The sequence below is a fragment of the Aethalodelphis obliquidens genome, unplaced genomic scaffold, assembly GCF_003676395.1.
Source record: "Aethalodelphis obliquidens isolate GAN/ISIS:26980383/991018 unplaced genomic scaffold, ASM367639v1 scaffold81, whole genome shotgun sequence".
Lineage (NCBI taxonomy): Eukaryota > Metazoa > Chordata > Mammalia > Artiodactyla > Delphinidae > Aethalodelphis > Aethalodelphis obliquidens.
The window spans coordinates 2,615,927-2,640,453 of NW_020838025.1; the positions used below are offsets into that span (position 1 = coordinate 2,615,927).

General features: G+C 36.5%; 1 protein-coding gene across 21 annotated transcripts in view; it reads right to left on the reverse strand.

Moving 5' to 3' along the window:
• Nucleotides 1-24,527, reverse strand: part of MBNL1 (muscleblind like splicing regulator 1) — a 201,911-nt gene that overhangs the window by 4,872 nt on the left and 172,512 nt on the right. For 10 of the 21 annotated variants that reach the window (XM_027092780.1, XM_027092761.1, XM_027092773.1 and 7 more), the window contains 6 exons: nucleotides 14,861-15,118; nucleotides 13,638-13,691; nucleotides 12,609-12,762; nucleotides 5,031-5,066; nucleotides 4,244-4,338; nucleotides 1,137-1,211 (listed from right to left, as the gene is read on the reverse strand). In XM_027092780.1, coding sequence (XP_026948581.1) covers nucleotides 1,155-1,211; nucleotides 4,244-4,338; nucleotides 5,031-5,066; nucleotides 12,609-12,762; nucleotides 13,638-13,691; nucleotides 14,861-15,118 — 654 coding nt within the window. In that variant the 3' untranslated portion in view covers nucleotides 1,137-1,154. The other 11 variants (XM_027092771.1, XM_027092764.1, XM_027092762.1 and 8 more) reach the window with 7 other exon arrangements.

A 24,527-nucleotide genomic window follows, 5' to 3' on the forward strand; every position in this document is an offset into this window, starting at 1 on the left:
TCATTATCTCATCATCTGCTCATCTTTATTTCCTCGACCTGGTAATTAACACACAGTAGCACCAAAAAATCATTTGTAAATAATGAACAGATAAATGAATGAAAGGAAGCAACAAAGAATGATCACCCATCTTATTTACCAGACTCAGTTTTAAGCATTATGGCTCTTTCTAAATATAAAAATAGATACTTAATACACTTCTGAGCATGTAGATAACTTGAACACATGCATACTGAATAAAACATATGCTCTATGGATGAAAACTGGTCATCTTTGCAAGTATCTAAGTCAATGTGTCTGAAAGTAAACCAAAAGACTTTCAAATCATTTGAGAAACGACATCTTTAGAATTATATGATCCTCCAGGGTGACTATTCTGAAGTACCTAAAGTTTACCTGGCTATATAGATATGTGTGTGTGTGTGTGTGCGTGTGTGTGTGTGTGTGTGTGTGTACACGTGCACATACGTCCGTGTGTGAATATATTTATTTAAATCAGACTCTTCATATTCTAATGACCCTGTGTGTGGCGAAGCACGGGGTAAAGTGGGTACATGTTCTCATTTAGGATTTAGCAAAGCAATTTTTGAATAAAATAAATGCTGACCTACACCAGGGATCAGCAAACTACTGCCTGTGAGCCAAATGTGGCCTGGTGCCTGTTTTTGTAAATAAAGTTTTATTGGGACACAGCACACCTTTTAGTTTATACGTTGTCTCTGGCTGCTTTTGTGCAACAGTGGCAGAGTGGAGCAGCTGTAACACAAACCCGATGGCCCACACAGCCAAAAATATTTACTATCTCATCTTTCAAGAAAAAGTTTGCCAGCCTCTGATCTATGCCTTCTATTTAGTTTTAAGTTGCCTTTTTTCTTCACTATTGTGTTTATTTCTAATATGAAATAAAAACAAAATTAATATATCCTAAGTATTACACATATTTAAGTGACATCAACATATTTATTATGAATTCACATGATAAAATTCCTCATAACCCATCTAAGATAAAATTGTGAGCTCTACATGAATACTTTCTTTGAAATTTTATAAAATTTTCTTAAGTGCATTACACAATTATTATCTTAAAAAAAAAAAACTACCACGGATATACACTCTATATTACACAATGAACTTACTGTGTAGTGATGAAAATTCTACATCTGGGTAACATACTTGTGGCTAGTCAGATGTTCGGCAGATATTATGGGTATCTAGCAAATAAAAAATTATTTAATGAATGACCCATGCAAGCAAGCCAACAACCAAGAGATGAAAACATTTTAATATTAAATTTTTTAAGAAAAGTGAAATTCAGCTGTGAGGTGACAGTCCTTATCTGGTCAACATAACAGTAAGTTAATGTAAACTTAATGCCTAAGTAGCAACTCATTTTTAAAAATCTCTGTGTTAAATACTATTCTATAAATGTTATCAGTTTTTAGGAAGAGAAGTAAAACTATCAAAAATTCATGCAGAGCAGTAATTGAAAGAAGCCCTTTTTGTTGGCCTACACACACACACCTGTGGTTTCAGTTATTCAGTAATCCAAAAAGTAAAGTAAGAAATGTCTTGCCTATTTCTGTGCAACCAGTTTCTACATTTTCATTCAACTGATGGTGTCTAACTTTTTTTCCAAGTTAAAAGTACCAGGTAAGAATTATAAAGGAGTATTTCAAAAGAACTGGATAACGGTATTAAATCTACTTCAGAACCCACTTCTGAATCCTAATTGCACATTTTATTGTATTTTAAATGGGCAAGAGAATTACAAAACTTGAGAGAAAATACAATAAGGAAATACAATAAGGAATATAGAGGTGACTTGTTTCAATCATCCCAAAAGCCAAGATCTTCCAGTTTGCAGCCTGATTCTCCTCCACCCCAGAAGTATGACTGCTATCCTGGGAGACAGATGTATGACATCTATCCTATAGACGAAGACAATCAGAGGAGTGAAAGCACGGGTTCTAACACTAGTAATCCATCTCCCGGTGTGTAACCTTGAGCAAAGCACTTACTCTATGCTTAGGTTTCCTCATCTCTAAAATGGCCCGAGTCCCATTTTGGCAAGGTTGATGGGAGAACAGTAAAATCACATACATGAAGGCATTTTGTTGTTGTTTCGATTTAGTTGTCCTAGACCAATTCAACATATTACAGTCCACAGTCTGGAGTGTAAATTAATTATGTCTCTATTTTATTTCCATTTCTCAGATGGTATCTTTACACAATTTTACAGCATTGGCAAATGGCACGAAAATGTGCTCCAAGCATAATGAAGCTTCTCATACCATTTTTCCTGCTGCTGCAGGACAGGATGTTGCACCCAACAGTGTAGAAGCATCAAGGATGGGGCTGTCGAAACATACCAAGGACCTTCAACACCAATCGATGCAGATGAAGGGCCAGCTATAAACTTCTGCATGCATGCAGGCTGCATTTTGTGGCATCAGCTATTTCCAGCATTGCTACTGTACTGTAGGCATATACATATGTATGTATATGTAGATATAATATATGTGTGTATATATATATCCATTCCCTTTTCTTTCTTTTGGTTGTGAAACAGTATGAAGACCCAAGATTATGCATGAAATGGTCACAGCACAATGCAAAAAGTAAAGTGTCCCCTACAACCAAGGTGGCCAGGGCATGTTGAAATTTGCTTTGCTGTACTTCTGCTTACACCAGCAATTCTATAGTCATACATGGTACACACAAGAGAGTTCAACATCATTAATCTGCACCATCAACGGATTGCATTGACTCCATTAAGAAATTTCTACCATAGATTACTTACTAACATGCCACAGATGCACAATCTAGCATTCTTGTAAATGAGTCTGATGTGTGAGCATAAATCCAGGGCTATTTTGACAAGCTTCGGAAAAACTAACGATTCTTTGCCAAGAAATGTTTAAAGCTTGTCTGAAACTTTAAAATACATCCATTTTGGCATGCTGCTTTTGAAAGTTTTTAATGGCTATACTAATAGCTTATAGTTCTTCTTCAACAGTACACGGTGCGCTACAGAAACAAGGGTGGCTACTCCTTATAGCAATAACTGCGAATTTGGATGGTACTTAAATTGTTCTTCTTTTCCTAAAGGGGCAACATGTTGATTCCCATCTGACTCTGGTTCGTCTGAGAATCATTTGGCTACATTTAACCTTGGTCTGGGGGTTATCCGAAACTTGATTTGCCTCTAGATTTTTTCATATGCTATTAACCCTACTGAACTTTACGTTCATAACAAACATATCTATATATTCAAGCCCAAACCTACTTTACATAAATTTGACTTTGATTCAACCAGTATTTTCTAGAACATAATTTTAAATAGGAGCAGAAAACGCTGGTTGAATCCATGCAGATTTTAAAATGTAAATATTTTAATAATCAATTTCTTTTGAATACTCACATCATAAAGTTTAAATTTCTGAAACAGATTCCTTCCACTTAAAAATACCCTGTGTATCTGTCACTCCATAAACTTGTATGGAACATAGAATGACTCAATTTGCCGTACTGGATGCCTTTTTTTTTTTTCCTTCATAACCCTCCAACGTTTATGCTGAGTAGTTACAGAAATAAGAGCACTTAGGAATTTTATTTTTTCCCTTAAATCATTGAGAATCAAAACTTGGACACAAATTTAACCTATTTTGAATATGCAATCTGCTTATTGAATAAAACTATAATGAATTTATAACAAACTCTATTTACAAGAGTGGTCATTTGTGGCATAGATAACACATTTAAATATTTTGCTTTTTATGAAGAATTTGGGCAAGAACTAAGAAATTGTATGTATCAAATGCGTATAACAAAAACCTTAAAATCACCTGTATTTTAAAAATGGTAAGTTTCAGGTGTGCCGCATTGTAGTTCAACACCTGTATACACTACCCTATATAATTTCGATTGGTCGAAACACCTGCGTGATGGATTGAGCCCAACTGAGAATTGCTTGTGTAAATATCATTTTAGTAGCTTTAGAAATGGAGCTGCGACAACTTTGGAGCACTTATAAATGGCATAAAAGCATTCTGCCGCTCATCAGAGAGAATGTGTAGGCCAACAAGAGGTATCTTTGAAACCCCATGCTCTTAAAGCACCCTCTACAGCCCTCACAGACACGCGACTCCCACGGACCTCAGTGGGAAATCCACGTGCGTCAGGGCTGTTGGACTGAGCCCTACGAGAGTTGGTTTTTAAGAAACAAAGCTGTAAATTAGCAAACCTGGTTGGCTGTGGCGGTTGCAGCGAAGGGAACACTTGTGGCAGATGTTGTTGCTGCGGACACAGTGGCTGGCGTAGCACCGTGCACCATGGGAACTTTCGGAGGGAAAATCATATAAGCAAACATACAGAAGAGTGTAGCAATATGGAAACCATGGCAACATGGAGGAGATAATTGGGCATGGTATTTATCACAGCAACAAGCCGTGTGACGGGGCATCATCACCAGTGAGTGACATGCAATCACAGCGCAAAGCAGGACAACATTCCAAGGAGAGAAGGGGAAGGGGGATGAAAGAGAAAAAAAAGGGGAAAAAAAGCTTGTTACCATCAAATCAAGAAAATTGACACAAACAGGCTTAATTTGCTAAGTCAAAAACAAGAATTTTATATAGTGTTCATAGTCAGACATTCAAAATCTAAGTCAAAATACAGGTATTTACTTCATATATACAATTATCTGTTTGAATAAAAGTATGTTTTCTTATTTACTATTGTAAAAATATACAATACATTACTTTTATGAGATAGTTTTTTTTTTTTCTTACACACCAGAACTCATAGTCCAATCAAAATCCACTAAAGGTGACTAAAGGAAACTTGTGTGTAAAGAAAACATTTATGTGAGTCCATGTCAATTAAATAGAAAATGGCATTTAATTGACAGGTGTTAGTAAAAAGGAAATGGACTTGCCCAATAGATATAAGTTAAACTTAGCAGTGGATTTTGAGGGGCTGTGAGGTGCACCATAGGTTTAAGATAATCAAGAAACAAAGCTGGCACCTACCAACACTTGTAGCGGGTGTCATGCACAATATTGAGCCTGCCCATCATGCATTGCAACAGGAAGGTGGATTTGAAAAGGGAAAAGAATTAAAACATCCCATCACACGTGTAATTAGGAAATTCATTTGAACAAAGAAGAAAAATTGTTATTATGGGAACAGTGGCATGTAACTGTCAGCACAATCAAATCATACAATAGCATAGTGATCAATTAGAACTAGTCTCAAGTGAAGAATAAAAGCCAGTTTAACTGTGTGCTGGTACACGTTGTTTCTCCTAATTGCTGCCTACAAATAAAAGTATTTTGAAAAAAATTGAAACCTGCTTAATTCTTTTAAAAATAATACTGCAGTTTGTTTTGTTTTAATCTGGTTACTAGCCATCTGGTAGCTTTGCTATTTCTGACTTTAACCTATGAACTGAGCACATGTTAAATCATTAGGGAAATTTATTATTAAGATGCTAAATAATTCAACGCACAAAACTGACTTAACAATGTAATGAAACCAAAACATTCATTTTCATTCCTTTGGTCTTATTTATTTCCCTGTTCACTGTAGCGACAACAACACAGGCATGGAAGGGGTTGTGATCATTCATACAGGAATTTTATTTGGAGGGGTACCAAGCAATAAATTATGCATAAAGCGAAAGTGAACTTCTGCATTGCCTTAGTTGGGAATTTAAATGTAAGGAAAACATTGAGATGGGATATACTTTCGTATAAGTCTCGAACTGGTTTACTTAGTAGGTATCTGGGAAAACTGACTGGTTTTCACTGCTGGTTTAGACCCTCAGGACTTCTTGGACTAGCAAGTGTTCTACAAAATTTCACATCCAAAAAATGGTTGATTAGATTTCAGTAAAAACCCTGAATGGGAGATAACGAAGATATATACATCGCATATGGGGTGTTAGCACTGATGTTCACAATGGCGCCACCATGACGTTAAAATAAATATTACGTATGTAGTCCCTGTTCTCTTTGACGTATAAACATTGAAAAATCTAACTTGTTTTACCAAGTACAGGGCCCTTTCCCACATACTGAATTACTGTTCTTTCTATGAGATTAGTTTAGACTTCTAGGTTTTAAAATATCAAATGATTTTATGTTTCTATCTGAATCTTGGTGCATCCTATTTAAATACTAGCAGCATCTGGGATGAACATTTGTTAGAAAAGTATCTGCCAATTTCGTCTCGTCAGAGATGGCCCTATAAAACAAAGCTGCCATTGAGAAGCACAGATTACTTAACTGGCATCCTTGTAACAGCTGCAATTAGACTGTTATCACAATTAGACGGTGGGCACAATGATCAGTGATTAAACTAGGTAATGGAGCTAGGGAGGCATCCTCTCAGGTGGAGTACTATTACATTGATAGGCATTATTTAAGACGCTTGAAGATCTCTGTCATTTGCTACCACTACTGAGTCAAAGACTTGTGAAAGACAACAAAAACCAGTAATAACAAAGACGGTAATTTGAGACAGTAGAGCAAGCAAAATTTAATACTCTAGATCTTATGAAATCATTATCCTATAATAGTGGGGTGGGAAGACTGAGAAAGGATGAAAAGATGAATGAAAAAGAATAATGTGCAATTTGATAAACAGTCGTTTTAAATACTGTACAGGTTATAGGTTTTAAATTTATTATTTATTATTATGCTGCAATTTGCCTATTGTATTTCATCCCATGCATAATTGAGGCTGCACATGCTGAAAATGAGTTAAATTTACCCTATCTCTCTAAAACTCTAAAGCATTTATGATTTGCATTTCAGTTTGAGTTACCTTCCTCATTAACATTATAACCAATGCACACAGTTTTGAGAGGGATTTGCAGCAAATAAACATAAGGCAGCAATGAAAATACTAGCCAGGGTGCAATAACTCACGAATATGAAGACATAATGCTGTAGGACCCACTTACCAAAAACAAAAAATCACTTTTGAAATGACCATAATATCCATCTTTACATCAGATGGGTTGATTTATTAATAATGATTGTACAAGTAGCCAATTAAAATTTTTTCCTTCAGTTTTCAGCACAAGGCAACATTTAAGTGAATGTATTTGTCAATTTCGAATTTCCCCTACAAAGGTATTTGCAGAGCAGAATGGTGTGTTTGAGGAATGCAACACTTTAATTACATGATATTCATATTAAAATTTTAAATTGATCTGTATGAAGGTGCAGAAAAAATTACTAGGAAGGTAAGTTACAAATGAGACGTATGTGTAGGTAAAATCTGTTCAAGGAGAAAGGAAGGAAGTAGAGAGAAAAAGAATTATAATGGAGATTTGGTTGGAGGTTTGAATTTAGATATGGTAATTCAAGCCTATTTAGGTAGATTATGATAGAAGTATAAAGCTGATTTAAAGTCTTCTAAAAATAATTTACATCATTTCAAACTAAAAGTTCACAATCAGTTGAATTATTCTCAAAATTGATATCTAAAGAAGCAACAGCTCCATAGAATTTATTTCTGTTTCTATTCAATCAATCGAATTCTATTTTATTGCACTACTGAGTTGGGAAATAATAAATAAAACTCAGTGCTTACTACATTCCAGGCTTTATTCCAGACTCTTAGACTTGTCTATAAAAGTGCTTTAAGAAAATGTTTTTATCAAATATGTTTAGAACTCACTTAAACACAACTCTGAAATAATTATTACTATTATCCCCATTTTATAGATGAAAAAAATGAAAGTATAGGGAAATTATATCTTGTGGTACAGCTGTATTTAAACTTCCAAACCAGATGTGTAATCACTATGCTAAGTTTCAGGTAAACCGTCTGCATTAATTTCATTAAGTATAATGAAAGTGATAAGCTGGAAATCTTTGTTTTTCTATTCTTTCTGTTAAAACAACCCCATCCCTCTGCAACTCCCCTCTCACTCCAACCCCTCAGGAAAGTTTCTTGGCCTTTTGTTTCCTTATTTCTGGTAGTGTTGCCACGCATGGCGAAGCTGAAGCCGTTTACAGGAAACTTATTTTTAGGTTTTTGAAATCATAAACCTAAACTGACTGAGGGCAATATGCCAGGTCAGGAGAGAAGAGAGATGTGCTTCTGAGGATCGCATGTAGGCAAAAACTGTGAAGGAGGGCAGAGAGAAAAGTTCCTCCAGACCCTGGAGAGGAGGCGGGCAGTGTGCAGCGTCCCTGGGTAGTTAGGCATGTGGCGTGTTCTTTCACAGCAGCCCTGCAGGCAGCAGGCTTTCCAAGGAATGGGCTGCTAAGGGAGGGAGGATAAGGGGCTCAGGCAAGGATGCTTGTACCCAAGGCAGGCATAGAAGCCCTGGAGTACCTGCCTTCAAGAGATCTTGTGGGCTTCCCTGGTGGCGCAGTGGTTGAGAGTCCGCCTGCCGATGCAGGGGACACGGGTTCGTGCCCCGGTCAGGGAAGATCCCATCCCACATGCCGCGGAGCGGCTGCGCCCGTGAGCCATGGCCGCTGAGCCTGCGCGTCCGGAGCCTGTGCTCCGCAACGGGAGAGGCCACAACAGTGAGAGGCCCGCATACCGGAAAAAAAAAAAAAAAGAGATCTTGTAAACATGGACATTGAGGACATCAGCAGTGACCAGTCCTGACTGAGGAATGGAGAATGGGTCGCCTGTCTGAGACTATTGGACTGCACAGGACCTCTATTTGAGTAGAGACAGAAAGAAGAGGAGATGTGAGGAGGGGGTTCTGGAATCCCAGTGACGCCGCCTGATATTTCTATCCAACACAGTGAAATTGGAGTTTAGAATTGGACTTAATTTCAGTTCAGGAAAATAAATCTGATGTAAATAAAAGTGTTATTTCTTACACACTCTAATTTCAGGGGTGAAATTTACAACTACAACATAAGTAGACCCTAGGTTATGCATAATCTGTATAAATAGTGAATTTAGTTTTAAAGGGTGAAGGTTAAAAAAAAAAAGGACTATATATCTAAAAAAAAAAAAAAACACCAAAGCTTCAATGTGAACTTAATCCAAATTACTTGTATTTATCTTTAAGTGAGATGGACGGTGTAAAAACAAAAGGCCAGAAAACTTTCTGGGGGTGGGTGGGAGGGAGATGCAGTGGGATGGGGTTGATTGAATGAATGGAAAGATGGATGAATGGACGAATGGATAAGTAGACGGATAGGTGGATGGAAAACAGGGAAGGAACAGAAGAAAGAGAGGAAGGGAAGGAGGTAGGGTGAGAGAGAAGAATAGACAGATGGTTAGAAGGATGGATGGATAAATGGCTAGATGAATGCATACACGGATGGATGATGGATGGATGGGTACAGGCCACGTAAGTCCCAGTTTGTTCTTAAAAGTTACGGTATATACTAATTTTTCTTAGCTAGCTAGCTGGTTTGCCACTGAACCCTGATATTTTGCTAGCAACTTACTCTGTATACAGAGTTACCTGCTCTAAAGATTTAGCCAACCATGCTTCATTGTAACTTCGATGAAATAGACCTGCGTGTCCCTGAAGTTATGATTGAAGCAACAGACTACAGAGCTCTAAGACTCTAAACTGCAAAAAATAAATGACTTCCTTTTTCCAATCAGTTCCAATAAAGTCTTCAGAATATAACTTCCAAATTATAATACTGTGGTTAGATAGGATGCTCTGATCATATAATTCTTCTATATGTCTGCAGAATAACCTAGACTTTGGAAAATGACTTTTTCTCCCAGGCGTTATACATAAGATGACATATGAATTTGTGGTAGGATGGATTTTCTGTAGTTCTCAAAGTATATTTAAAAACTTAAATGAGTTGAAAATATTTCAAAATTGAGAGATTTCACATATGAACCTGCAAATGTCCAGAATATCTGGAAAAAAATCATAAGATCTGGCAACACTGGACACCAGGGCCGCTGCATTAGGTTGCACAAGTTTGTATACAACCAACCCTGGGAGGAACAGACACAACCACCCCTTGTTCACGAAGACTTTGACGTACATGGAACCACAAAGGGTACTGTGCAGTGCACCATACCCACTAGGCAGACAATCCTCTAAGGCAGCAAAGGGCTAAGTCTGAACATTGACCGACCCCTTTAGACTGGGCCTGTGCTCTCCAGTGCCTCCCAGACCCCACAGCTCCTACTTTATTTCTTGCTCACTTATTCACGTTTCCTGCCTGGCCCTGAAGGCATTTGGGTTTTATATTCTCTGCCTTAGATTTCTTTCCTTTCTGGTTGTCTGATAAAGTGGTTTGGCAGAAGTATAAATGGGCTATCCATTTTAACTTTTTAATGCCATACTGGCACGCAGGTACGTATGACAATGAAAATTTTATTTTTGGCTGCGCAATGCGTGGCATGCAGGATCTCAGTTCCCTGACTAGGGATCGAACCTGTGCCCCCTGCAGTGGAAGCGTGGAGTACAAACCACTGGACCGCCAGGGAAAGTCCCGACAATGAAAATATTTTTAAGGAATGATGGAGGCAGTACTTACTTCTGATTATGTGACTAATAAAGGTTAACCTGAAGCTTAAGCTCTTTAAAACTGGGTTACAAATAACTCTTATCTGATATTACTATTGCAATAATTTCATAGCATGTTGACTACAAATATCAAGAACAGAATATTTCTGATGCAAATTCATCATAAAAATGCAAATGCATCTTAAAAATCTCAGCATATTTCAATATATTGTGGCACACTTTATTTAAATTAACAATGCTTAGTTTCTAGAACAGAGAGATAAGTATGATTCTGACTTATGAAGGTATTTATTGTTTTTCTCTGACTTGACCTTACCTATCATCTTTTGCTCTATCCTATCCACAGACTAAAAACCATTCCAGGGAGAGACTATTGTCATAAGTCAGAGTCATGCATATCATGCAATTAATGATTATACTTATTTAGAAAAATCTTCAGTCATTTGAATGTTTTTGGAGAAACTGATGCAAAACCCATTTGATAAAACAGATTATTTTAGGTTTCTTTAAATAATTTATGGAAGAAGTTAGATTTGTTTTTATTTTTAGATTTTTAAATAGGGAAACTGTCATTTCTAGTAGTAATGTTTTATTCAATGAAATAAACTGACAAAAATAATTTTTAATTTCTTCAAAGAGATTATGGCAGTTACCTACTTGAAACTTTGTTTGAATCCCTTGAAACTTTGTCTACTGATCTGACTATAGAAAAATTGATAGATTATCTGTTGGAGACAGCATAAATCCAGGGGCGTGGCAATTTATACTAAAGCAAAAAGATCCATTTCTGGAAATCTCTGAAAAACTGTATACGTTGAGAAGAAATTTTTTAATCTTATAAAACTTAAAACAAACGTGACTTTTCCCTCAGAATGCAACAAATACCCTACAGATCAACATGATTTAATTTCTGTTCTAAAATGGACAAACTGCAACTTGATAGACACTATTTCATGAGTAAATATCATTTTATCTGTGGTTCTAGGACAGGCTATTCCAATTAGCGGAATATTCTAGTTCATTCAATGTTACTACATATTCTACATAGGGATGGCTAGTTTTCAAAGATGCGCTGTATATAAAGTTGTGCTTAGCAGTAAAAACTAATGTGACTATAATTTATTCTCATTATTCAAAAACAAATTATCACATTCCCTCATGGCATTTTGAACGTAATGCCCTGTAAATACTGTTAACATAGTGTAATATACTAATGGGGCTGGATCTCTGACATACACAGCTAGTCATAAATTTATCAATTCAATTAATAAAATTATTGTATTAAATCTCTTAACACATGGTAATTTTTTAGAAAGATTAAGAGGTAAAGAGGAAAATAAGATTAGAGCCTCTGGTTAGTTGAATTCCAGATTACAAGAAGTGTAATATGTATTTTTCTGAAGTAAATGATGAGTGAGCAAAAATAATGAATTTCTAGATAACTAATTTTCTGATTATTTATGTTTTTAAATTATATATCTTTGTGTATAGTTCTAGAGTATATTTATTTGACTAAGTTGTAATCAACTGAAACCACAAATGTATAACTCAACAATAAATGTAAACTTCACTGGGCACTTAGGGCTACTTCAATATTAGCTCAGGAGCAACAATTTTAAGTGATATATATTGATTGGTACTGATAAGAGCACTTTTTAAGAGCTCTGGAACACAAAGTCAGTTTTTTATTCTCCACCTTGAAAACAAAAAGGCTGAAAAATAAAAATCAAAACTGAAAAGTGTCATTTCATATAATTCAAATGAACTCTACGGAATCATGAAGGCAAAGGGGTCTTACAGCAGGAAAGGGTCATAAAATAGCTTGACAGACATATAACAGTGTAGAGGAAAGAGGAAAAAAAAAGAAAAGAACTCTATTTCAATTCCAAATTACACAAACAAAAATAAATATATAAAACATCAATGATGTCTAATCCATCTTTCATTAAGCTAAAATTCTTAGTTTTTAAGGAAAACCATAGGAGATACCTCAGACAAGTTTCCATCTTACCTTCCACCTGCTCTATGGCTAAAAACAACTGGGGGTGTGGCTTATCTGCTCTACCAGTAGCACTCTACAGGGATCATCAGATTCATTTATTAATTAACTCAAACCCCTTACCTGGTGGGAGAAATGCTGTATGCTGTTGTAACTGCATGTTGGCTAGAGCCTGTTGGTATTGGAAAATACCAGTGTTAAAGACTGCGGTGGCACCGTTGGTTTTTTCAAGAGCAGGCCTCTTTGGTAATGGGGGAAGTACAGCTTGAGGAATTCCCTGTTTAGTGAATGAGTATAAAAAACAAATACCAGTAAAAAGAGAAAAAGAAAAAAGAAAAATCAGTTGAGGGCTAAAATTGTTAGGAAGCATGAGCAAGCAAGCAGCAGAGCACTTAACTACCCAAGGGGAAAAAACATCCAATAAACAAAAATTTAAAGGGAAAAAAAAAAAAAGCAAGATAAAAGCTTTAAAGGAAGCATTATTTTTGTCTTGGGGGCGGGGGGAACAACCCACTAGTATGAGAGCACATGTTATAATGTGTTAAAGTGTTTTAAGTCCCATAATGCTTCAGGCTTTCTGGGAGAAGCCATTGATTTGGGAAAAGAAGAAAAGCTGCACTGCGAGCTCCATGAGGACTGACAAGTATAAGCAATGTTAATAGTTAATTGTACGGAGTGACCGAAACAGGTAAAATAAAAATCAGTCCCACTCTGCCCCTCCCCCCATGTCTACCTAAACATGCACATGTCCCAGAGCATGCAAGTTTTTTTTTTTCTTAAAACACTGAACTAGAAATATTAAAAAGTCAATAATTCTATCACTAAAGCCATGCTAACCAAACAGGTACATAAATATACAGTCCAAAAATACATTTTTAATGTCCTTCAAGTATTCCATTAGAATATTCTACAATGTAGTTAAACTGAATGTGGACTGCTGGGCTTTCAGAATCTTTCATTGTATGATATCCGTCCAGGGACTTGTATTACGGTCTTTCCGCTAATTTTGTCAGGAAACCACACTCAGTTTTTCATTGTACTTTACAACTTTATAACAGAAAAAGGAATATATATTTTTAAATAGATAAAAAAAAAAAACTTGTATCTACAATAAAGCTACATGCCAAGCTAAAAGGTGAAAGGTCATAGTACCAGGTCAAAGGTTGCCTCGAGGGGTCGCTTCAGTGATTTGACAGCCGACTGAGTCTTAATTAGCAGGCAGCGAGCACATGATGGCAATGGGCCAGTGGGGTTCAAGCGCATTAACATAAACAGCAAGCAGAGGTGCATCATGGGGGCAGCAGTGCATTTTTGGGTAGGTGAGAAAAAACAAATAAAAAAACAAATCATCGGAATGCCATATACAACGAATAACAAGACTAAGCATGCACAATAAAGGCACTACTGAGTTGTTATTGGGAGGATAACTCCTCTTTGTAGTTAATTACAAACAAGATACTCTAACAGAAAAAAAAAAAGAGTGAAAGGAAGAGAGGAGGAGAGAGTCTGCCTTCTGTATTTTTGCTCAAGTATCCATAAACAAACACAGAAAAGACCTCTCTCGTGATTATTTTACCGTGCTACGAAATACCACACAGTGTTTTTTTATGAATATTTTAAAGATTACGTCATATATTTATGTAAAAAAAAAGGACAACATTACAACAGCTAAGCAAAGAACAAAAATGGACTCATTAAAATCAGCTATTAGATCACATTAAAATTTACCTTAAGTGTATAGGTATCTGTTCTAAATGATCCAATTTCTAACTCCTCCTTGAGTACTGCTTTCTCCTTTCTACGTAATGGCATAGGCAAGCTTCTCTAGCTTTACAGTTCTGTTTATGCCACAATATTGCTTAAGATTATCTAGATAGCAAACTGTTCAAAATCTTGTAGCTAATCCTAAAAACAATTTTGTTGAAGCAATTCTCCTAAATAGTTCCAGATTCTCTTATGGTTAAAAGCAAGATAATGTAGAGAAGAGCCTTGATGTGCAAAGGAACACACCGAAGGAAAACGATGGCTGATTAGGTGGCACACAGAAATAAGAGGACCGAAATGGCAGTATCGTTAAACCGAAAAGGAGACAGGTGTTCTGTACAAAGCAGAAATTTCAGAAACCCTATATCCAGAATAAGACACGGTATTAAGAGCTAGGCCGAGGGAAGGAGCAATCTGAACCATTTGAGGAGTTACTCTCACTTCTCTGAATGGTAACTTCATTATGTATTGTCTGGGATACCTGAACAAACATATCTTAAGCAAAAATTTTTTTTAAAAAGGTTAATAAATGAATAGCTTGTCGTCAGATATAGCTGTTCACTTTGCTTTTTTGACTGTTAACGAGGATTGATCTGAGGTCTCTAACTCACCATGGCAGCTGCGGTGGCTGCAGCCTGTGCTGCAGCAGCCTGGTTGACCTGGTATTGGGCAGCCTTGATCTTGGCTTGCAGATGTGCGGGAGGATGAAAGTATTTGCACTTTTCCCTAGAGCATCTCCCTTTGATGTAATCCATACACACGGTGACTGTGTTGTCATTGGTGTCAATCATTGTGCTGTCAGCAGGATGGGCAAACCGACAATCGTTTTCTCCTCTGTTGCAATTGCCACGCTGGTACTCTCGACATACCTACGGGGTCATTAAGTGCACAGGGGTCAGTCAACATGGACAAGTAGAAACTTTCCGAAGATTTTAACTTAAAGTGCAAGACTGGTGATAGAAGCCAACAAATGAAAGGGGAAAAGATAATTTGCAAAGGAACCACAAAATAACTTGAAAACATTCTTAGTTCGGTATACAAATTATAATCCCATTTCAGTAAAATGTCCATGAGAAAGAAAACACATTTATGATACTAATTATGGTAAAATATCTAATTTAAATTATGTTGATATACTTATTCATTACCAAGGGGGAAAACAGTAACTTTATATAGTGAAGAACCCTGGAGACACCGCTTTAATCAAACAATCAAAGTTAATATCACCAGTAATAAAGACATAATGACATCATGTACCTACTGATATGATGCACTGAAAAAAGGATACAACATTACATTTGTTGTATTACTGCTGAGAACGCATAACCTGAATTTATTTAATCATGAGGAAACATCAGACAAACTAAAATGGTAGGATGTTTTACAAAATGACTGATCAGTACTCTTCCAAAGTGTCAAGGTCATGAAAGACAAAGAAAGATTGAGACACTGTCACAGACTGAATGATCCTGGAGTCAGAGAAAGGAGGTTGGTAGGACAACTGGTGAAATCTGATTGAGGTCTGTAGATCGGATAATAGCAGCTTATCAAGGCTAATTTTCTGGTTTTGTGAGTGGTAACATGGCTACGTAAGCTGTCAATATTTAGGTAAGCAGGGTGAAGGATAGGCAGGAACTCTTGGTTCTATTTTTGCAACTTTTATGCTAATCAGAAATTATTTAAGAAAGTGTAAAAAGTAAAATGATAGCTTTTTCATAAAATGTTTCGAAGAGCTAAGTTTTTGATCATTAGAGATTTACCTGGTAGCTATAAAAAGCAGATGGAAAAAGATTAGTTTTTGTTACTATTTTTTTTTTTTTGCGGTACACGGGCCTCTCACTGTTGCGGACTCTCTCGTTGCGGAGCACAGGCTCCGGACGTGCAGGCTCAGCGGCCTTGGCTCACGGGCCCGGCCGCTCCAAGGCATGTGGGATCTTCCCGGACCGGGGCACGAACCCGCGTCCTCTGCATCGGCAGGCGGACTCTCAACCACTGCGCCACCAGGGAAGCCCTACTGTTTGTTTTATATCTATTAATTTTGGATGGGGTCCCTGGGGAAAGGTGAAAATGGGTTATTTTTCATTCATCTGCTCGATTTTGACTCTTACTATTAAAGTTTGTCATGGTGCTTGCTCTAATCAAGAGGTTGCCGGCGCTGTCTTCAGTCAGAATAGTTTGACCTTTTTACCACAAGAGGGCCATCTAAACACAGAATGTCCTTATATTTTTATGCTCTTACTTCATGCTTCAAGGATGTTTCCGTTTTGTTTTTCACAAATCTTTTTACAAACTGAGCGAATGCAGACCCTGAACACTCAATTTTGGAATTCATCAAGGGGAAAAAAGGGGGGGGGAACCCCATTGTGATTTAAAAAAACAAAGATTTTCTTGGATTTAAATACATGAAATGATCACATTTAATTCTAGGCATTTCCCCCTTTTACATCCATATCCCATTATTGAGGGAAGTGCTTCCTTTTAAAAAGGTCTCTATAATTTGTATCGTGGTATATCTTAAAAATAGCATTATAAACGACATCTTGCACCATTTGGAAACCTCAACTAGCTAAAGCATTGCATTCCACATAGCAATGAGCCAACTCTATTCATCACCTCAATTTATGTAATTTTTAAAAATTATTAAATAACTACTCTGTGCCAGACACTCTGAGAGATATTAGGAATACAAAGATGACTTAGGAAGTTACAGAAGATCCTTTTTTTTTTTATCATTGCATTTATCTTCTTGAACAAAAGAAAACAAGGATATCCAGGAGTTTATAATTTGAAAAGCAAAAGTGGTAAAGCTGTTATCCACAACTATTGTCCTCCACTCTCACTGAGGACTGGAGTCAGCTGGGCGGCTTTCTACACCACAAATCCCCACTTACTAAATTAGGCTCATCAAAATAGAAGAGAGGAACACTTAAATGAGGATAAAAACTCTTCACGTATGTATGCAAAATTATGCTAAACTTATACCACAGCATAAACAAAAAAGTTACTTTTCTGTTTAAACAAATCTGTGTCAATGCAGCCTCATCCAATAGGAAACCATCTGTGTTCGGACACTACTGCTGTTAGCTCTTCAGTAATTCCTGCTTTCTCGAATATGCTCGCAAAGAAACTGGCAGCAGCTGAACCAACACTCTGTTTTCCAATTTCTCTCGCTCTTTGCCACACTGACAAGAAAGAAGATCTGAAGGCAGTCTATCTGTAGGATCTTGAATCACTATCAAAATCAAAGATTTGCAATTTTTCAAAAACAATTATGCCAGTGCTGAGTGCCAGGCTGATCTTGACTTTTTTATTTCTCTGTCCATCTCAACGTTCTTTTTATTTTCAGGGATGTGAGCTTAAAATCAGGTTGCATAAAGATGATCATTCTAAGACCCCTTCTCGTCCCTCTCCGTTTGCTTTATGCATGTGTCAGTGTGGTTTGTATAGGTTAATAATTGGTTTATTACAGTTTTGTACTCTTTACTGCCTTGCAGGATGCATTGGGGGAGAATTCTAAAAAACATTTAAGCAGAGCTGATAACTAGCAGTTAGCTCAGAATTTTGTTCCTAAATCCAGCCTTTTCTGATGTTCCAAGAACTTAGGTAACTGTTTCTGCATGATATACATTTTTGACTGTTTTATTTTTTTTTCCAACTTAAGGTTCCTCCTGACAAGAGAAATGGAACAGAAGAAATATACTGAAATAGCTGTTCTCCTATTATTCTTGCCTTTGAAAAAAATAGAGAAGAAACTGAAAATCTCTTGTGAAAACTTGTACTGGTGAGAGCTACAAGGCTAGAGGGGCTAGAGAAGTTTGCCAAGCTTTCTTTGTATGTATGGATTGCTGGGTACCTATCTGAACAGAACAAACTTCCCAAAGCTTTTCAAACAGATTTTTCTCTACTAATGACCATCAATAAAATGGGATCTATCCCTTGACTGCTGAATATGGGTTTGGCCTGATAAACTCAAGCAAACTTTAGACTGTGTTGCTTCCCCAAAAGAAATCTCTTAGTGTATGTAGTATTGTGTTACCAAATTATAGTTGACAGACAAAATTTCAACAAATCTAACCTTATAATTCAAATCAGGATAAGAAATCGCACAATTTACCACACAGAGAATTTGGAACAAAGAAGATAAAATTAGGATTTGAAAACCCTAACAACATTATGGCTCTTTTTTCTATTCTCATCCAATCTTCTGCACGAACATATTTCTCAAATAGTTGTAACTATAGTATGGCTATTACTTGGTGATCTGTTTTTGCTCAACAATGTAGCATAAGCTTTTTGTTTGTTTGTTTTACTTAATAGTGTCCAGAGTCATCATTTTTGCTGGCTGCATCACATTCCATAAAACAGATGTGTATAATATAGGTAACTCTTTCAGAGAACATCTAGATTATTTCCAATATTCCCATATTACAAATAATGTTGCAAAGAGTATATTCATGACCACACTCTTTAAAAAAATCATTCTCTAAGGATAAATGTGCAGAAATGGCATTAGTGGGTCAACATATATAAGTACTTTTCACAGTTTGGTAAGTGGTTTTCAAACCTAGATGAAAATAATTCCATCTGTTGATATTAGCTAAACACATACTGTGCTTCAATCAAAAAGAATGTTTGTGGGCTTCCCTGGTGGCGCAGTGGTTGAGAGTCTGCCTGCCGATGCAGGGGATGCGGGTTCGTGCCCCGGTCTGGGAGGATCCCACATGCCGCGGAGCGGCTGGGCCCGTGAGCCGTGGCCGCTGAGCCTGCGCGTCCGGAGCCTGTGCTCCGCAACGGGAGAGGCCACAAGAGTGAGGGCCCCCAAAACAAAAAAAAAAAAAAAAAAAAAAGAATGTTTGTAAGTATAAGTACTTACATGTACTATAAGCATTAAGGCAGTTGACCTATACACACTACTATATATAAAATAGATAATTAATAAGGACCTACTGTATAGCACAGGGAACTCTACTCAATACTCTGTAATGGCCTATATGGGAAAAGAATCCAAAAATGAGTGGATATACGTATACATATAACTGAGTCACTTTGCTGTACACCTGAAACTAACACAACACTGTAAATCAACTATACTCGATTAAAAAAAAAAAGTATTAAGGCAGGATTTGCTTTGGAAATCAGGTAAGTTTTGGAAACTTTCATACAAAATGGGTAAGAGGTTGCTTTTACAGTAAAAACCGTCATTTCAATAAAAATATTCACTGAAAATTCCATTTCCAGAAAAACACCTTTGGCATATAAACTTTAAATAATCAAAAGAAAAAGCAATCAGAAAAACTTCCCAAGGAAATCTAAATTAATTCTACATAAACCTTCTTTTGTTAATTAAATAGCAGTAGTAGGGTGGAAAGAGAATAGAGTTTGAAATCAGAAATTTTCGCTTCTATCTAGTGTTTATATTTACTAGCTCTGGAATCATGAATACTGAATAAGATAATGTACAGATAGCTTAAAACACACTATACAAATCTGATTAAACAGTTGTTATTCGATCTCAATTTCTATCAACATGACAAACATATTTCAAAATGGTCAAAATAATAATAGGTTGTATAAGTAGTATTAAATTCATCATTACTCTGCAAGTTAAGGCTTGAGAGTCTAAGGAAATTAAGGTCAATGGATGAACTTATTCAAAACTAAACAGCCATTTGCATGTTCTTTAAGAGACATTCTATATTTTGTGCTTAACATAGTTAGTCATCTTTAGAGACTAACATTCAAAGCAGGAAGAGAGGGCTAACTGTAACAGAGAAGAGGGACTCTCAGGGTACTTTTTTTTTGCCGTACACGGGCCTCTCACTGTTGTGGCCTCTCCCGTTGCGGAGCACAGGCTCCGGACGCGCAGGCTCAGCGGCCATGGCTCACGGGCCCAGCCGCTCCGCGGCATGTGGGATCTTCCCTGACCGGGGCACGAACCTGTGTCCCCTGCATCGGCAGGCGGACTCTCAACCACTGCGCCACCAGGGAAGCCCATCTCAGGGTACTTTAATACTCTGGGAAGTCAATTTAAACCTAATGACCAATATTAAGGAGCTTATTCAAAGACACACACATACCCGTTGTCCAACGGTAAGCATCATGGACTTTACTAAGTTTGAGCTAACACAACACTTTAAAAAAGAAATACTGGATAATCAATTTTATCAAAGAACCCAAAGCATTACAGGTCATGAATATACAATCTAATACAAAGAAATTACCTGTGTTTTCAATTCAAAAAGAATTCAAATATCCACATCTTAAAATTCTGGTGATTAGGGGAAATGATCTTAGTTAATTGTTTGTAAAATTACATTCCCAAGATAAATATCTGATGATGCGATATCTAGTTTCAGTCTGTTATTTGATAATTGTACAAATTTGGTCTACCTGAACCTCATTTTTTAAAAACTGAAGAAAAAGACATCTACTTTAGCTACCTCAGAGAATTTCTGTTAAGATCAACTGGGAGTTTTCTTTGAAATCTAAAAGGTGGAACCTATCATTACCACCAGGCCAGTGAAGACAAGCATATTTCTATAGATGATATAGCTAAGAATTTGTCATTTGACCTTATGTAATTAAAAAAATCAAATCTGAATATACAGGAATGACCAACTAAATAAAACTTCCCATTAAATACACTGCCAGATTTTCATTTACTCATTTCTATGCATGACAGGACATCTGAAACAAGCTCATCAATATGCCAAATGTTCAGATCTATAGTTACCTTTATTACTCCTTCTAAATAACTGCAAAGACAGGGGCATTTTAGCTTTAATTTGTATGAAGAAATTGGTGGAAAAACAGCAAATATGAGTTGGCTGAGCCAGGATTAGCAATTCCCTTATTTTAAACAATGTACAACTCTATCATCTCTAAAACAAAACTCAAACTAATCACAGACAGTAATAATCGACAGAGACTAGATGTTTTAAATGGGGGGTGTGACCACATTTTAGAGAGTCATTCTAAAGCCTTATTACAATTAAAAAAAATGTAGACTACATAGACCTGTGTGCATAAAACTCAATATTTCTTGGTACTTTTCTAAAGAAATTAAAATATCATACAAGCAATAGCCAAACACTCTCTACAAAAATACGGAAGTAAAATAATTCTATCAGTAAGCCTTTCTTATATTATTAAAAGCATTTGCTTTTCTAATCTTATTTTGAATTGCATCTTTTATATGCAATAGATCATGACAAATCCATTCAATGCCTATAATAATGTCATGTAGGAATGCCTTTCACTATCACTTGAATCCACATTTATCTTTAAATGCTCTTTTTTGTGTAGGCAGTAGGTATCATATGTTTTTATGTCTATATGAAAAAAGTCACTAGACTCTTCTGTGTCAGTAAGTAGTGGAAGCATTCAGTATCCAGTGGTCTGAATTAGAAATTCATGTCATGATTACCTCAGTAGAATAAAACTTTCGGCACATGAATACTTTATTTTAAAACAAACTTTAACTGAAAAGTATCAGAAGCCTAGTGGATTGCTCTCCTTCCCTGGAATATGTCATATGTTTTTGTCATACAGACTATTGATATAAAAATGATGTAGTTCACAAAATGGCAATCTAATGTCTCCATCAGCATATGAAATATGTGGCCACTGGTTTGTCTTTTGTTTGGTTAATGCTGTTATGCAGTATAAATTACCCTAAAAATTATCACCAATTGCTTAAAATATTTCATAATGCTGTACATTGTGTTCTCAGCAATTTCACAAAATGTAGAATGCTAAATGCATTGGAGGAGGAAGATTTTTGTATACAAGTAACTGTACATGAGGTAAATGATGAAAATTAAGACTTAAATGACAGGTGCTGGCATCCCTGGAATAGGTATTTTATAGACCATTTGCATTTAGAATCACCTGGCAGATCTGTGCAAAGGATTTCAGAGACCCGCTAAAGACCCACTGAATCAGTCTGTGGGGATGAGGCCCTGCATTAAAATTTTTTTTTTTTAGTTTTTAATTTTTTTTTTTTTTTTTTTGGCTGTGCTGTGTGGCTTGTGGGATCTTAGTTCCCTGACCAGGGACAGAACCCAGGCCCTGGGCAGTGAAAGCCCCAGTCCTAACCATTGGACCGCCAGGGAATTCCCAGGCCCTGCGTTTTTCACAACCGTCCCAAGTGATTCTAATCACATTAAAGCTTGAAAACCATTGCTCTAGGACTAGGGGCATGAACTAGATGCCACATTTTGTAGCTGGAATGTTCAAAATGTAAACATGTTCTCAAGAAGAATGCTAACACATGTTTAAAATGTGTCATATTTTATCTCTTCTGTTACCTTACCCTAAGCTCTGAATAAGGGCATGTATCATTCTGTGATTAATTAATTGATTAACTGGCTGACTGACGCATTTATTCCTTCACTGACTAAGTTACTGGGCATCATTTATGAGCTTGGCACTATTCTGGTGGACCTTTGCTTGTTGTTAATAACACAGCTGATAACCTTATAAGGCTTCAAGATATGCCTTCCAACAGTTTTTACGTGTAAGATGTTCAACAGTTCTTCATTGGATATTGTTGAATAAACGAGAGAATAAATGCATTCATGGATCCTTCTTGCACCATAAAAAAATTATTGTGTGTCGTGAAAATAAGTCAAACAATGATTTCTTTAATTACCAACTCTTTGTAATGAAGCAAAGATACGACTAAAAACCTCAGTCCTTTCCAGTACCTACAGATTTTTAACAATTTCTTAAAATAATCATTGAAAATGACCGCTACTTGAAAATTACACAAGGGCATCCCAAGGTCACAAAATGGAATTTTAAAAGCCTCATTTCAGTGACTGATATTCGGGAGACTTGCTCCTCTTTAGAGAAAACCATGAAGACTGAATTTTACAGCACAGAAAGTATGCAGCTACAAGGTCTTTTAAAAGATATCCAACAAAGAATGGATAATATGAATAGTGATAGAAAGCTTAGGGGTGTGTGCGTGTTATTTATGTGTTAAATACCTTTACAGTAGTTTGTGGCTGGCATTAAACACAGGAAAATGACCTAAATTTCACCTAGAATGTCCTAACTGGAGGTGATCTTAGAGATTGTCTGGTATATTCCCCTAATTTAATATGTGTGGAATATGAAGCTCGGAAAATATCAAAAACTTGACCTATGCTTACTCACCTAACTAGCAAAATCACCAGCACTAATCCTTGGATTCGATTCCTGTTTTTCAATTTAACATTTTTTGTAGTATCACACTGGGTGCTATAAATATAAATATGTGTTAGTTCCTCTAAACAGAACCAGAAGGCTGATAATCTACCATGTTTTTAACTTCTTCATTGTCTATTTTGTAGCCAAAGAGAGAAAGAAGTGGCAAGAAGAATTGGCCAATATTTTAACTGATTCAAAATCTGTTCACCTCAAAAGGAACTCAAAATTCTAAAATGTACTTGGGAGTTCCATGAGTTAAAAATAGAGTATAGATTTAAACCCCAAATAACTTAATGTGTAAATTAAGTGTGTGCACTTACTGCCATGTCTTTTAGACTCCAAGATGTAGCGCAATTAGCATGAGAGGAGATACCCTGAAGATAGGAGTGTCTAAAATCACAAGTGCTAGGAGAAAGGTGCCCCTTAGCTTCACATTGCAACATCCTAACAGGCTGTAACTGTGACATTGAGTCAGATCCTGTGCAGGAGAATAAGGAAGCTGCCCTACCATCAGGCATTTAGATAAGTGGAATTCGGGTTAAAAGGAAATGACAGTCATTGCAACAGTAGCCATTTGTTGTGACTATGGGAAAGGAAGACAGACAAAATACTCAAAGTAGCTTCTTGCAAAAGAAAAACAAAACAAAACAAAAGACAGAAGTCTTCATTTTAACTAAACACCATACAAAATATAACCAATTACAGACTACCTAAAATTGTGGGAGGATTAGTTTAAAAGAGTTCTGACCACACAATCAGCCTTTTAAAGAGATTCTTTGACAGAGATTTAAATAGAGACGTTCTCAGCTTTAGGAATATCATCTATTAATAATTAATTCCATCAAGTTATCTCAGACTGCCTATTTCGTTCCCATTAAACAATCAACAATTACACATTATGAACCCAGGGTTTGCTTCAGAAAGGTCGGTGGGTGGGGGGGGAGGAGGGATGATTCATACGTTGAGCACATCTAATAATTTTTAAATATTTAACATTTCTTAAATTTCCTCCCAGTTTATCTGCAAACAGCATTAGTTAATCAATGAGCAAGAACAATTGTGCAATGACAAACCACCCACAAG